Source organism: Lutjanus erythropterus, chromosome 7 (assembly GCF_056507025.1).
Source record: "Lutjanus erythropterus isolate fLutEry1 chromosome 7, fLutEry1.hap2, whole genome shotgun sequence".
NCBI lineage: Eukaryota > Metazoa > Chordata > Actinopteri > Lutjaniformes > Lutjanidae > Lutjanus > Lutjanus erythropterus.
Genome location: NC_139323.1, coordinates 32,920,266 through 32,936,976, shown reverse-complemented (window position 1 = coordinate 32,936,976; position 16,711 = coordinate 32,920,266). Strand labels below are relative to the sequence as shown.

General features: G+C 37.8%; 1 protein-coding gene across 1 annotated transcript; it reads right to left on the bottom strand.

Annotated features, from left to right (window-relative positions):
• Positions 1-8,422: 8,422 nt before the first annotated feature.
• On the bottom strand, positions 8,423-16,145 carry rgs4 (regulator of G protein signaling 4). The gene is made up of 5 exons (XM_084723582.1): positions 15,976-16,145; positions 15,617-15,727; positions 13,141-13,205; positions 10,732-10,895; positions 8,423-9,190 (listed from the first exon to the last, which is right to left on the bottom strand). Exons 1-5 carry the CDS (start codon positions 16,017-16,019, stop codon positions 8,948-8,950), a joined length of 627 nt encoding a protein of 208 aa, XP_084579708.1. The 5' UTR covers positions 16,020-16,145; the 3' UTR covers positions 8,423-8,947.
• Positions 16,146-16,711: the final 566 nt, after the last annotated feature.

The window sequence follows — 16,711 nt, the reverse complement described above, 5'->3', positions numbered from 1 at the left end:
GACCCCGAAACTGAAGGCTACAAACAGAGAAGGTGGCTAGAAATGATGCTTAAAAATGTTCCAAGAAGGACAGCTGCCATCAAAGTTTAAGGGTTTGATGACCGTAGATATATACTTATATTTAACGCTTCTTGAGGTAAAATAAAAGCGTCAACATGGAAATTCCATCACCCTGAATATGTGGCTTTAGTAAAATGCATATGTAGTACCAAAGTTTCATTTCTCATTAAACACAAAGATCTGAGTGAAAATGAACCTTAATAACTATTAGAAAACCTACCAAAAATAGCCCATTTTGCTGTTTAGACCATTTCTCAAAGACTGAGGGCAGGGCAGATCATGCCTGATGTTAAGCAATGCTCTGCTGTGGACAGGGTCAGTATTTTAGACACCTAAAAAGGGACCACCTGAAAAAATCAGTATCAGCAGAACTTTTTTGACACTTTACTTTGCTGCCAGACAAGCTTTTTCTACATGGATCTGAAGGCACCATCTTTTCTTTCTTCAGAGTGACAAGACGTCTTTTTAATATGCGTTATTTTGACTTTGGAGTTTTAATCCATTTGGATGGAAACCGAGAGCAGAGACAGCTCTATGACATGATAAGAAAGTAAGACTTGGAAGTCAGGAAGGATGGATGCATATTTCATCCTTTATCAAATGGATGTTTGGCATGGAAAGACAGATCAGATGCTGAAACTATTGCTGCAGATCACGATCCAGCTCTGCGTGTTCAGCCCAGTTAATTATCATGGGCACAAAGGCAGCAGTACACCAGCAGCTCCTTTATCCTGCCAGGTGAAATTACATTTTTTTTTCAAAGAGAGCATAGACAGCAGCATCACTTTCTTGTTGGAGAAGGCTGTCTGATGTCAAGGTAAAGCAGCGAAAATGTAGCATACACATAAACAAAGTGGATGAAGTAGTGCTTAAGTTAAAAATAAAGGTCTGATTTCAAAATAAAGGTAAAAAAAAATCTGCAGAGTATTTATTTAACATGAAAAATGAAATGAAATGCTAAAAACACAAACACACACACACACACACACACACACACACACACACACACACACACACACACACACACACACACACACACACACACACCAAACACCATGTATGCAAAGGCTGGGTCCCTTAACATTTTTGGGCCAAGTTTTTAGGGGATTGGAGGAATATGGATTACAGAAATGGTTGGACACACAAACCACTCTCCAGTTATATTGGTATGACAGCACTTGTAGAAGTCAAACACGTAATTTGAGCTTAATGGGTTGTGTTGGCTCTGTGCTCTTTGCCACAATTAACAATCTGCTTGTTAAGATCAATATATGACTAAAGCAGCAGATTAATTAAAGAGAAGGTGTAGGTCCAATGACACAATGTGGCTACATGACGAACGAGTCTGAGGCTTTCAGTTATATGGGGAATGGCAGCATAATTGGAGGGAAGGGTCAAATTTTCATTACTCAGAACAAGGGTTTATGTTTCTTGGCATATATTTCTGTTTTGCTTTAGCAGTGCAGGTTAGATAAGAAGGGAAGTCCCCCCTTTATCTTAAATTGGGAGGACAAACATTAAGAGTAAGGACTCATTGCCAAGACTGCACTTTATGTTCCACAAAGTCTCTCCGACTATTGAATTGCCCTCCGCTGGATAATGAGATTTCCAAAGTAATGAGTGAGGTTTAAAAGGACCAGAGGGAAAAGATATGCCAAAGCTTAGCCATGACTTGTAATTTTTGTACTTTATTTGTCTTTACTGTGGTCACAAAGTTCCCTCATAAATCTTTTCTGTTATTTAACACTTCTTTCATGTTTTTGCCAATAAAGAGATCCTGAAAGAACGAATTCCTGATCCCAAGCAATGAGTTTCTCTTTTCAGTTTTTTGTCAATATAGCAGTTAAGAAGGGATCAGTTAAATGATGCCTATACTGTACAAACATTACACAGATCTTTCATGTTTTTTACTGGCTTGTGTCATTTTTTTAAATGCAATAATAGAAATAATTTAACTGTACCAAACAATCACCTGAAAGAATTTGTCATAGGCGCATAGTTTTTGTTTGTTTGTTTTTTCCCAGGGATTGCCTGAAACCTTAATCTATAATGCTAACAAACTGATTCATCATCCATGCCTTCTAAGTAAAATCAATACAATTGAAACTGATCAGCTCAAGTCAATTTTATATTGGCGATGCTCAAACACAGTCAAAGTTGATGGACACTTTCCCTGATGCAAATAAAAAAAATGCACCATAGAATTATTTCCTGGGTGCATATGTATATATGTAAATAATTCTAGGTCTAAATATTGTTTGTTTTCTATTTTTCTTATTTCATTCTGAATTTAATTATCTGTGTTGTATAATATATACTGTATAATGATAATGTTACATACCTTGATTAACAGCAAAACAGTCTTGTCATTTTTCATGTAAAGCTGAAATGCTGCAAAACAGGCTGAGGCAGTATTGTAATATTTGTTACATACGTAGACACAACTTTCCTCTATCCATTCAATTACAACCTCTCTTCAACAATCCAATAACGTCTGTATTTCATTTATTCTCTGAACTTGTGGTTCTTGTGGTTAATAAACTGATTTGCCATATAATTAAAAGCATGTGTTCTCGGTGTGGTATGTGTACATTACCATGTGGTTCCAATTTTTTCGGCTGTTTCTGATTACTTTGCTTCCTTCGTTCTTCATATTCGCCGGCAGTTGTTAAGGAGTAAGCATACTTTTTATTAAATCATTTTGCATCAAATTTTTAATACGTAGTTATCATCAATAGCAAGAGGAATGGCATTATCGAATTGCGCTAATTCAAAGTCAAGCAACAAAGCAAAATTTTGCCTACTTTTATTCTAATCATGTTGTCATGTTATCACTGCACACAATCAAGTGTTAAAACATGTCACAGAGCTGTCACGAACCTGTTATTCAAGCCTTGCACAGATATTACCACCAACTTTAATACAACAACAAAAAGAGAAAACAGACACCACTGTGAGATGAATCACTTTAGCCTTGCAGTGTTTATTATTCAAACTTCTCACTACAATAAACCAGAGATCCAGACGTGCAGCCCCGGGGATGTATGTAACCTCCTGAGTGCATGTGCATGTGTGTGTCCGCGCAGTGGAGATAAGTGACTTTGCGCATGCATGTGTCAGCGTGTACGTGCTCCCTTGCATGCGTGATCATATTAGAGCTCCAGATCATCCTGTCAGGTTCTAATTAGCAGATCTCACAGCTGCCGGCCATTGGGAAGGCAGAAGGGAACATCCAGCAATAAGCAGGTTAATGCTGACTGAAGCTCTGATCAGGCCTGAGAGCCTGAACAGACTCTGGCTAATATTACAGCTGCAGGCGAAGAAAAACACACAAACACAAGCAGTGTATAACATAACTCCCACATAACATGATTTAGATATGGTTCTCTTTTGCCAAAATTAAAACTCAACTAAAAAAAAAAAAAAAAAAACATACTGACACAATTTTCATCAGAGTAGATTAGTTAAACAGAAATGTGGAGACTGGATGTTTGATTCAAGAACAGATGGACGGGAACTTTGTGGGCTCAAACTTTTTTTTATATCTGTAAAAAAAAAAAAAAGCTGTGAAGTTGGTGCTTGAGCCTTTGTTTGCAATAATGATTACAATAATCATGACTGTCTGTACATTTGTCAGCATGAGGCTTAGTCTCAGTGCAAAGCAGTGTTTGATGTGCAAGTTTAGATATGATGGATTTCTCCTGTCAATAAAAGTGAAGCAAAAAAAAAAAGAAATAATTCCATTTCTCAACAAGTATTTTGTTCCATTGATTCAATCGATTAAATAACTATCTATTCCTCTGTTGCTGTTTATATAATTTACAGCTATCTCTCACTCACTGGTATGTAAGTTCTACGAGTAAAATGTACATTTGTACATGATCACAATCAACCAAAGATTTTGTTATCGAATGCAACATTTGGGCCTTTTGCAGTTATGCTCCATAGGAGAGGGGCTCTAGTTATATGATCACAATTGACCAGTGGATTTTATTTACCTCTTTGCTGTCAGAATAAGTGGAGATCCGCTCCAGAGATATCCACGGTGTGAGCCTCTTCATCATAACACAATGCTAGACACCACCAGTTACATTTGTCCAGCTTAACTGTCCTTCTTTTTAGCTGTGTGTCTGTTTCTATCTTCCTGTAAATTGTGGAGTTTTTATGTCACTCTCATTGTCAATCATTTTACGTCTCCACATTTACAAGAATAAAGGCACACACACCATTCACCATTAACCGTCAAAATATAAACAAATAAATTATGATGTATCATTAAACTACCCAACATTATACTGCATAAAGTAGTTTTGATACTTTAGTACTTGTATTATGTAAAACTGCTGCTTTTACTTACTACGTTCACCTCTGGTATTCAGTGAAATATCAATCTTCAGAGATGGTGGTTGTATCTGTATAAAAATATTTCTTAAATTAAAAAAGTTTATGAAGGCCCTCTGGCAGCGAGGCCCCATGCCATGTGATAAAACTGCATGTGTAGGTGTGCACAAACTTGGCCAATAAAGCTGATTTTGGTAAAGAGACCGTGACAAGAGCTTTTTCAGTCAGTTTAGTACACGTGCCGGCTCAAAATGTGATCATCTAGATTTTCTGTCATTGTCACTCAGCTATTAGGTTTAATTCCTCAGGAAGCACATTGTTAGCATCCTGCGGGCAGAACAAATTGTACAGTTATTTATGTGCAGTGAAATTACTTTCTGCAACCTGTGTGTGCTGTCTGATGGGATGAGAAGAAGACAAGCTTCACTGCTCACAGAAGAATTTAACTCAATAAAAAGAAATTGGCTACAAAAAGAACGTGGTGTGGTTACCAATGGTACGATGTTCTGTTGTCTTGCTGAGATTTCCAACTTTCTGCTAAAAAGTTGTCCAGCATTGTTCTGCAGCTTTTTCAGTCAAAAAGTCCAAAGTCCCAGTTCAAATGTGAAGTTTCCAAGTGACATTAGTGTGTCCTCATTTTGCACACCAGGACATCAAGTTGAGTATTTTATTGAAAATGTTTATGTGACCCGAACAAGTGACCTTGTGCTGTCTTGCTAGTGGTGACTGTCCCCTCCAGAAAGATGACAACATTAGACATTTAGGTCTAAACAGGAAGTAGTGTGACATGTTCTTACTCAGTTGGGTGAAGGAAAAATTCAACAACTAATCTGTCTGTCTCTAATCAACAGTCTGCTTTGTGTTAATGATGAAGATCACCCCTTAAAGCTGCACTAATCAGTACTGTGAATAATCAATCAAATGACCACTAATGTTAGTCATTGATATTGTAACAAACCCACAGAGAATTATCTCTCACCCTTTTAGTTCCCCTTCATTGTCTTATAGCTTGTTGTATTGGGTTTTATGTCCTGCAAATCTACTGTTTTGGTTCAATAACATTGCTCTAATCTTGTTTCCAGATGTTGGAGGCAGCTCCCAACATGCTACCTGGCCAACAGCTGACAGAGTTAGCAACTAGCTAAGGGAAAAGGGCAGGCAAGCCAGTCATGAGAAGGCCAAATACATCTTCTCCATCAAGGAAAGGGGTGTCCTTCAGTTCTCTTTCGGTCTCCAGTTCTGCCTTAATAAACTGCAGCACCGAACAACACTAATAAGTCGACTATTTTTGGATTTACTGGACAATTTGTGTCAATAGTCTTTGTGCTTTCAAGCGATTAAACACACTGATCATCATAAATCCTAGAAAATAACCACCAATCCATTTTATCTTTGGAATTTTCATCATTATGATGAAGAGTATCGGCATTAAATATCACTATAAAAATATTGTCCATTTGTAGCTCCAGCCCAAAATGTGAATGTTTTGCTCAATTCTAACTGCCGGCCCCCTCACAGGTCTCAACTACTCCTACCCTCTCATTTATTTTAGATGACAGATAAGAATTCACACAAGCAGACCAGCTCCACTGGATTTATCACTTTCTTGTCGGCTCCTGCGTTTTAGCTGCAGAATCCAAGCATATACGGCAGTATATATATCAGGCAGAGATGGGAGGAATTTTCGCTAAAAACAGCTGTCACAAACAATCGTCTTCTCAAAGGATTAATCAGCATCATCAGCTCAGTGTGGTCAGGATGTTTTTAAAGATCAACCCATTTTAGGTTTGCATGGAAAAACTCCTGCAGTACTAATCCACTTTGAAGGCCTGTATAAGGGTGGCTGTGAATTATTTACCCAAGCACTTTTACAGATTTTGCCTCAAAAAAAAACTATTTAGGCATCTTTCATTCTATTTTTGTGCCTTACTAAGCAGCAAAGCAGGCAGACGGCAATAACAGACAGTAAATATTTAGCCATGTTTGCCCCCTCCCTGTCTGTCCAAGTTAGATGTGCAGAAGATTAAATTTAAGCAGGTTTATTTGCTGTATAGTGCGTCATGGTCCCAAATGTGCTTGACCTTAAATAGGCATGGAGTTAGGCAAAGCGTGTGAATGCAACTGCAGTAAACAGCCCCTTCACTTCACACAGGAGGTGAACTGAAACAAAATGATGGTGGTTGGATGCTTTTAAATGCCCCTTATTGTAGATAAAGATGGTCAAGTGCTTTTTCAGAAGCAGATTTATGATTTCAATTCATCACCAATAAAACAGCTGGGGCAAACTAGGAAGCATGCAGGTCAGCGCGCTGTCATTTACAACAAGGGGAGGTAATGTAAGATTAGTAAGTGCAGTCTCATACAGCTACTAGTATGGCTGTAGACTCTTGGTCAAAGTGCCAAAATACATCCAACGGAAACATGACAAACCACACAACGCTTTCAATGTCCAACACATTTTATTTGTGACTGGTCACAGATATGATATAAATAGGACAGGACACCATTTAATAAATATTTACATTCAGTATCTAGGTTTCTATTGATCACAGAATACATCTTAATAAAACATTTAAATCAGCGAGGGCACCAAAATACATTCAATTAAAAGTGAACACACAGTTAAGACCTGGTAAAGATAACATGTGAACAGTTTGACTTTCAGGGGATCTTTTCCACATCGATCAAATGAATCACAATTTGACCTTTTGCCCCACTGTTTGGTTACCACACAACATGCAATATAAAATCAATACTGAAATATTAAGGCATGCTTAATTCCCACTACAAGTAGACAAAGCCAACATTTGCACAGTGCAGAGATCATGTTCATACAGAACAGACGGGTGTTTCCATGGCTGAGGCTGGAGATACAACTGGTTACTGACTTCGTGTGATGAGATGGACGTCAGTACCGTCCATCTGTTATACAAACGTGATAAGTAGCATATATGAAGCTAATTAGCAACACAGGTTGTGTGTGCTCAAATCCTCTCTAACCCTAACCCTAACCCTAACCCTAACCATACTGGTTCTCTGTCGACAGCCAAAACTCCCTGTACAGCAGATGAATAAATGATGGCTCATTTAAAAGAGCAATATGTCATGCCATTGTGTGCAACCTCAACAAGTGACAAGAGCCTTCCACTGTAAGTTGATCAGCTGTTTGTAATTGTCAGTCAATGTAGAGTTAAGCCTGTTAATCCTGAAAATGAAAGCCCACTGCTCTTAATTTGAGTCACTGCCTGTCTCACTGCCTGCCAAACCCCATTAACATTTTTCTCAATTTAACGGTTATGAAAATCTGGGCCTTCCAAAAGATTATTAAAGATTTCATAGGACTCATAAACAGACTTTATTTTCTGCATTAATTTGAACTCTGGTTAATGTGAAATTGACATACAAAACACTTATTCTGGTCCAGAATAAGTGAATCATGATTTATTACAGTAAATATTACATATCATTAAAAACATAAACATCACCTACACTGGGTTAATAGTGATCATCATAATTAAACACTGATGTTTTGCATCTTTACTTTTAAAAGTTTTGCCACAAAATACCACTAAATATATGATTTTTATGTCTGTGTTGAAATCAATTGCAGTTCAGTTGGGATTTTCTCATAAAATAAACTTTGATATATTCCCTTAAAAACATAACACAACATCATTATTACTCAAATAACATAAATCCTTCACAGTGTTCCTCTGCTCCGTTGGCATCACGGTTGTTTTGAAGGTGTGTGTGGATGGAGGTAGCTTTAGATTGTTTTCTGTTGTTAGTATCAATATAACCTGGACGTGACTTGCAGAGTAGTTTGTTTTGAAGTGAAACCAGAAGCAAGAGCTAAGCATCATAATAAGAGTGTGTATATGTGTGTTGAAATATTAAAGCTACTACAAGGAACTTTATTTCTTTTAGAGCTCCTGTAGACACAAGCGGTAGTGTTTCCTCCGTCATAACGACCAAATATAATGTCAAAAATAAAATGATCTAAATAAAATCTCCTTTCGCCTCTTTTTAAACTGGCTACTGTACTACTCGTTGTGACTTAGGCTGGTAAAATGTAAAAACAGCCCCTTTTCATCCGATTTCAAGGAGAGTCTGACCTGGTGGCTGACATTAAGAACAAACTTCTGCTTATGTAGGTCATATAGAAGAATCATAATCAACGTCTATTTAATTACCAGTTAAAAACTCTTCATAGTAGCTTTAATTATTAGCCACTAGCCACTATCGACCTTCTGTGATTTGGAAAAATACTTGACAGCTGATGATGAATGCAGAAATGAGAAATATTCATCTTTTTCTGGTGTATGTACAAGTAGGCACTACAAACCAGATACTTCCAAAAAAATAACAGCAAGTAAAAGTATCAAAAACGAAATAAAGTCTTTACCATGAGTCACATTAACCTTTAAGTCACCTTCTCAACCATCGGTTTTTCTATTCTATAACCACTGATCTTCACCAGTGTCTACTTTCTCATTCATTTTCAGTCTTTAGCACCTTCCTCTAGACCTCCCTGTTCGCTCGCTCTTTAGGCGCCACCAGTAAACACCTGTCTGTTCTCGGCACAGTTACAGTTCTTCTTTTTCATCTTCTCCTGAGTGATGGCATCTGTCTGACACACATCCTGGATCATTCTGGACTTGAGAAAGCGCCTGTAGGAATCTTTCTCCATCAAAATGTAGATCATCTTCTGAGCCTCGCCAAAACAAGACGGGCAGGCGTTCTCGAGGTTCAGCCTCGTTTCCTCTCTGGTCGCCGCATCTAAGTTTACCTTAAATGACACAGAATGAGAGGAAACAATGAGAGGCGGGACATGTGCAGACCTGATTTAATTTAATTCTGAGTGACACGGTATTTTTATTTAAGAATATTTACTTGGCTCCAAACTGACAACATGTCAAAGTAACACCATAAGTCGTTGGCCCCTTGCCTCAGAGGACAGAAGAGCTTGGTAGATAAAAAAAAAAGTTGCTGATTTTACTCTGCTGGACTCTTTTATTAACAAGCACTTGCCTGTTAACATTTCAAGCTAAATCAGCGGTGTCAAGCAAGCAGCCAAAACTGTCCAAAACCGACCCGCCAAAGAGTCTGACCTATGAAAGGCTTTGAAAAGTCCGAAAATGGCAGAGAAGTCATTAATTCCAATTTTCCAATAACATGCAAAGCTATTCCTGATTTATACTGTTGCAATTGCACTTATTTATTTCAGACTGTTCATCATCCATTTTGTAAACCAAAATCATTCATATTATGTTGGATTAAATTGGGGTATTATGCAATGGTTTTACTGGTCTGGCCCTCTTGAGATCACATCACAGCTAAATGATGGATAAATACCAGATGTTCATGACCAGAAAGTTGTAAGTTTTGCCATGTTTTATATTGTTTTAGTGTTTATTTTGTAGGTTATCTTGTTGAATTTATGTTGATGTTGTAATGTGGTTATTCCCACAGGCTGGAGCAATGTCGGAGAAATGTTGTAATAATGAGGGAGGGTTGAGAGAAAAAGTGTTAATATTAAGCCTCAGCTGAAGCCAAATAAAAATAACGCCATGCGTCAGATGGATGCTGTCATGGTGTGTTTTTTTTTTTTTTCCTTGTTGCTTTTTCTTTTTTGGCAGGCTTCAGTTAATCTAGAAATAATTTGAAGATTTTTCCCCCATCTTAAGGAGAGAATTACTCAAAAGTGAGGGTAAAAATACGAAAACACAGTCAAAAAGCAACAGACAAGTTCTGACAAGTGACAAAATACACCCAAACTGTTTTCTGTTTATTTTATTTTCTGTTTCATTTCCATTAGGAGTAAACCCAGTGGACTGAACTGGGTCCTTTGGGTTTACTCATTGGACTGCCAAATTTCTTTCATACATTTGAAGCATCCAACATTATTCGAGTGTGATGAGAAAACCACTGAGTTTTAGCCTTCAGTCAAGAAGGTGACTGAATGGTCTTTAGAATAGTGGCGTTGTGCACATGCATTATTCATAACCTTTGCAGTCACAATCAGCTTCACTTCATTGGTGAAGAATGTGCAGTTGCATTAATGGGATTTATGGCTATGCCTTTGAAGTGTTTAGACTTTGAAACAATTTCATTTTTTTCCTCTTTATCTTTGCCATTTCCTTTTCCAGTCTCTTTTTCTTTGCTTTTTGATAATCCTTTCTGGCTTGTTTTGTCCTGTAACATTTTTCAAAGAAATGCTAAATAAATAAGTTGAATTTACGGTCACATTTACAGTTTCCTCATACCTCAAAGATGGTTTGGCATTTTATATCACCAGTGTCATCATATGTTTTAGATTTAGGTCATTACCTCATTCGGAGCGTCCGCCTCAACATACTGTTGGTAGATCTGCTTGGCTCTGTTCGGCAGCTTGGAAGGCGCAGTCTTCTTGTAGTCTTCGCAGGCCATCCAGAAGTCCAGGTTCTCCTGGCTGAACTCTGACTTCAGGAAGCTGGCAAAGACGGTACGACCCGCTAACACAGAAAAAAAAAAATGCTCCTTTTTAATAAACAGAATAACTTACAGATCCATGAGTGCAGGTGTACCAGATAAGATAAGGTAACACATGTATTGGTGAATAATTAACAGAGTGTAATAAATGTTGTAATATATTGATGCTTCGTTAAAGGATTAAAAAAATACAGTCTTGTATGCCAAATCTGGCAACTTGTTTACCAGATTTGTTATGAATAATGCAACAGAATCAGCACTGGGCGATGCAAAACTGAAGAAAAATGTTTTAGAAACCAAAAGTTTCTGTGTTGCACTGGAAACAGTAAAGATATATAGAAAAATACACAGCTGACTTCAGTTAAAGGGAATCATCTTGAAACAATGTTGTATTCATGTTTCTTGATGCGTTTCCTACTGCAGTTCACAGTACTATACAATACATATATATTAATATTCTAATATATTTTAATATAAGTAAGTGTGCTTAGTTAAGAGTAAAAAGTAATACTCTTAACATAGCTCTGTTAGAAAGAAATAAAGTTTCCATTGCAATATTTGTGCTTTCCTGGTGCATCCCTACAGCTAACTACCCTGGACCAATCAGACAGCCACATATGGGTTTGAATACTCTCCCACTTGCTCATCAGGTGCCAGAAAACAGCGAAAAAAAATCATTAACCCATTTATTTAGAGAGACATTAGTATAATAATGGCAAGAAAACATCCAAAAATGGTACATTAAGCTGCATTTCAGGCGGCCTTTAAGGCTTTGCAGCACAAAACTAAAATAGGGAGCTGTTCTCTCCTCGCAAACGGAGCTACAGATAAAAATATCAGATCAAATTTGTTCATCTTCAGAGAAAATAAGCACTCGACGAGCAAAGCCAGGAAGCATGAAAGTGTTGTAATTATACTGAGTTATTACTTTTTACAAGACAAATTTGGTAACAGTTTTTTTTTTTTTTTTTTTACAGGTCATCAGTTTCATAGTGGTGATTAGCAAGTTTTTGAAATTTCTTTGAAGTTACTCCAAAACAAATTTCATGGAAAGTAGATTTAATTGTAACTGCGTATCTTATATTTAATTTAGGCCTAAATGTTGGGGTAATCATAGAAATTTCAAATATTGTTACTGTCAGGTAAAAACATTGTATGTCCAAAACTGTTACTTTTCAAAAAACAAAAAAACATAGTGAAGTTGAAAGCTAGATCTATTAAGGCTTTCTGACAGAATAATTTCAAATGCCACAAGCTCTTTTTAATACTTTTCATTGATAAAATCTTTGTAAAACCCTCAGACAGAGGTAACGAGCAACCAATAGCAACTCTACTAAACCAGTTAATGAAAGAGCTCCTTACACACAGATCTGAGCCTGTGTAGAAGTCATATCATCAAATCAAATTGATGAACTTCAGTAGCACCACTGCTCCAACATCCCACAGATGGAGAAGACAACTGAGGCCATGATAAGATAAACAAAAGAAGGACTGGACCAATGAGAGCTGGCAGATGAAGTCAGGAAGGAAGGAGGAAGACATGGCGATGTTGGAGGTCAGTGGATGAGGTCATGGAATGGAGCAGGTCAGAACTCAGCTGGTTCCCTCAAGGCCATTGCTCCCCTTTCGTGTCCATGCACTCATGCAGTCTAAATCTCAGAGGGCTTATGCACACACACAGACACACACACACACACACACAAATACACTCGGCACTGGTCAGCACGCCCTTAGGGGGCGTTGAGTAGTGCCTCGAGACACGTAGCTGAAGACCAGAGCATGAGAATGTGTCAGAGACTTTCCTTTAACGTTGTGAACACGCCATTAATGTGTCAGAGGACTGGATCAGTGTGAGGCTACTCAATTATCACTTCCTAACACATCTTCTGCACTACAGTTATTCCATTTCGAATTTTTGTTTTGCCTTAGAAAAAGATTAAGCAACACTTTTGAGGTTGCCAAAACCTTACTGGCAACCATTAGCGAGGAATGTGAAGGTCAGTGCCTTTTCTGATAATATTCCCATGATTGCAGCCCCGTCATGTCACATGAGAATGGCGATGTTTAGTTTTCAAAGTTCTCTTTAACAACCCCTTAGAGAGATTCTGCCGGGGAACTAATGAGTCAAGCATCCATCTGACTGTTGCTGTCAGTATCATTAGCATCAGACCCTTGGGTTGGCTTTTGATTTGAACAGGAGCTTATTAGGCACCTTGTTCTAGTTCAAGTTAAACTTTTTAAGGTGTGAAACAGTAATGTAACACCTACTTTCACTGCTCATCATGTGGCTGAAAGACTCCTTCCATTTCTCCACCTCAGCTGCAGTTGGAATCCTAAAACACAGATAGGGAAAGGCTATTCAATAGGTTTGCACAGGCTGCAATGATTGATGGATTTTCTTTCTTTTATTTTCCTGTCATGCACACAAAGTGGCCAACCCTCATTACAGACTTTACAAGACAACAACAATACAGTCGCGGTATATCATTTTCTGTCATTACAAAATTACAGCTCAGTCTCAAACAGATGCTTTCTCTCCCAGGTTTGACAAATGAAGTCTGCTACAAAAAATGTTCCTTTACTAAAGCACAACTTAAGTTTTTCATAATCATCCAGCCAGAGTCAATCAACATAAGTTGAGGACATTTTAGTAATCCCAAAAGAGAAAAAGAAGCTCACCATACAAATTCTGACCCCTGTGGAATGGCATTGAGCTTGTCAGTCTTTAGGTGTAATGGTTATGTTCCTGAACACAACTGTGCACATAGGGATCTTTGTCTTTTGGTCTTTTGTTAAAGCTACTACGAGGAACATATTTTGTTGATTTTGGAGGCCCCTGTGGACAAAAGTGGTAGTGTTTCCATTGTAGTAACCACAAAATATAACATCAAAAATAAACTTACCTAAATAAAAATCTTTTTTTAACTGGCTAACATTCTACTTACTGTAACTTCCTGGGAAAATCTAAACACAGGCTGGCTTCATCAGATTTCAAGGAGACTCTGACTCAGTGACAGGCATTAAGAATAACAATACAATAATAGCCACGTTTCTCGTAGATGGCCTTGTTTATTTTTGCTGGTCACACAGGCATCAGTATTAAATTGAGGCTGTTTCATAACTATCTACAAACTCCTTGTAGTAGTTTTAAATTATACTAAACCTCACACATCTACATCATAACAATTCTTTATGAGACAGCCAAGACAAGTCTGTAATTTTTGTTTGTACCATCAATCAACAGATTGTTTGTCTCTATACATGAGAAACATTTTACTCCTAATATCCTGAATATTATAAACTAATAGTAGTATGCAACAATTTCCATGTAAACTGTATAGTTAAGTAGTATGCAAACTATATGGCAAAATAGTATGCAGCAATTTCTATGTATACTATATGGTGAATAGTGAATTTCATTCCACAGTAAGTCCAAATTAAGTGTGTTCTGGGTTCATTTAGAGTTTTATCATTTTTATCCCAAGCAGTTTTGCAGAAAACCACTTCTATTGTGTAAAATTGTAATTGTAATTTTTGCAGCAGTCCATCCTCCATTGAAAAGGCAGAGACACCACCCTCCTGGCTATCTGTCATCCCACAAAATACAAATACAACAACAAAAAATAATGTATTTAATATTTTCTTGAAGTATTTCCAGCAGATCTGTAGCATTCCTTTTGTTCTGAAGGAGTACAGCTCATCTGGATCCCAGCTACATCAATTCACTGATCACTAACGGCAGCAAATCTAATCACACCAGCATGCGTCATCTGCCATTTACACAGCAAAACACACAGCACAACAATGCCTCCTTAAAGATGTCATCACCTCAGAGCATTCAGCATTCATGAAAATAAGTAGTAGCTTTGACCATTAGAAAAGACTAATCTACATTTATATACTTGAATAATGCATATCACAGATAATGTACAGTGTGTCTTTGTGTTGTTGTGAATGGAATGAATGATGCTGCTGCTGAACCATTACTGCAGTACTGAGTATTGATTATCTGTAGCCTCCTCTTAATGGGTTGTGTGTTATTGAGAAGGAAGAGTCAGGGAAAGTGTCGTCGTTTTTGACCCTTCTAACACAAACCCTGCACAACGCCTGCGGTGTAATTACACACATGAGGGGAAGACGCAAAACAAATCAAAGCACAACAAGTGTCACTGAACCAAACAAAAGAATCCAAAGTCAAGCAGGAAATTATGCATTTCCCATTCAATAATTTTGTGTGCATCAATGCTGCAAGCTCTTTTTCCACATCATCCATTCACCTCTTCTCTCATCACCCTCGTCATCCCTGTCTTGTGTGAGTAATGGGTTTTGGACTTAATCAAGGTGGATAAAAAGTAGTTGAATTGATGATCGCCTTCAAACTTAAAATATTAAAGTCCCACCTTCAATGATTAAAAATAACTACTGAATGCATAAAGGATAAAGTAGTATTTATCATTTTACAACAGGAGAAATTTATCCTCCTCCCACCTTCATAATATTTTCATCAAGTAATTCCCTTTGCATTGCTCATCCAGATGGAAATGTAATCAATGAATCCTTTTAAATGCAACATGCACAGAACTTCTCTCAAGAAGCATGAAGTTTATTTAATCACAATCCTTCGCTTTCATGCTTCAGATCTCACACAAAGCCGCTCTTTCCGGGAGCTCAAAAAGAGATTTTCACCACAATCGCAAACTAATAATTTCCACAAATTGAACCAGCAGAGATTACTTCCTCTGACCTCTTCGCAGAAGCAGCGGCGGCAGTCTTCTCTTTCATCTGTTTCTGATCTGCAGCTTGGGGCTCAGGCTTCTGGAGCAAGAAGCTTATTTTGTGCTTGATGTCTTTGGCACTGTGGAGAGGCAGATGGGAGGACACTGAGGGCAAATGCATTTTGAGAAGATTTTCTTTTGTTTGCAGTCATAATATCTGCACAAAGACTTGCTTGTAAGGAGATCTGCTTTATGTAAACAAGTGGTTAGCAACTGGTTCCTCTTTCTATATTTAACTGCTGCTTTTAAGCCATTTACTGGTTTTAGATAGCAAGTGTTAACTTTAAAAAATACCAGATGACATTGCTTCATAAATAATTCGTCCTACCTTTTCAAGCATGTTGCAGGAAGTGTTGCAAGTCCTTTACACATGGTGGAATTGTTAAAGATCCAAAGTCAGTACTTTTGTTGTTGTTGTAAATGACGACAGGGAGGCAACAGCGTGATTGTGAGCAGCAGAGTGTTCTCCAGTATTAGACAGCAGCCTGCGGGTGTCTCCACCCCCAGCAGTGGTTTTATAGCTCCACACTGCAAAATGACAGAAAACTGACCAATCACACCAGGCAGGGAGGGAGACAGAGAGAGGAGAAAAAAAAAACAGACAGGGAAGGAGAGAGGGAGAGAAACTGGGGGAATTTTACAGCAGATGGAATCGTATGTATGTAACCAAAACAAAAGGTGTTTTCCACTGAGGGAGGCATCTTAAGCATTTTGAGGAAATAGTGAAGTCATTCTTTTGTGGAAAAAAACTGAGAGCTTTATCAAACGGGGAAAAAATAAAACCCAGGCATGGATACTGTCATCAGTCAGCGCATTCAGGGAGGTATTTCTGGGGAAAGTGGCGTAATTTGTTCTAACGGGCGGACCCACAATCCCTCAACACAGCAGTGGGGAGAGTTAAGACCTAAGACAATAATACTCAACTTGCGGCAAATTTGGCCCACGATTTGGTGCTGAGTGGCCCACTGACCATTTTGTAATTTATAATGAAAATAAACTGATTTGCACTAGGAATTTTTGTTTGTTTATGCCAATTTGTAAAATAGTGTAATTGTGCAATGTCC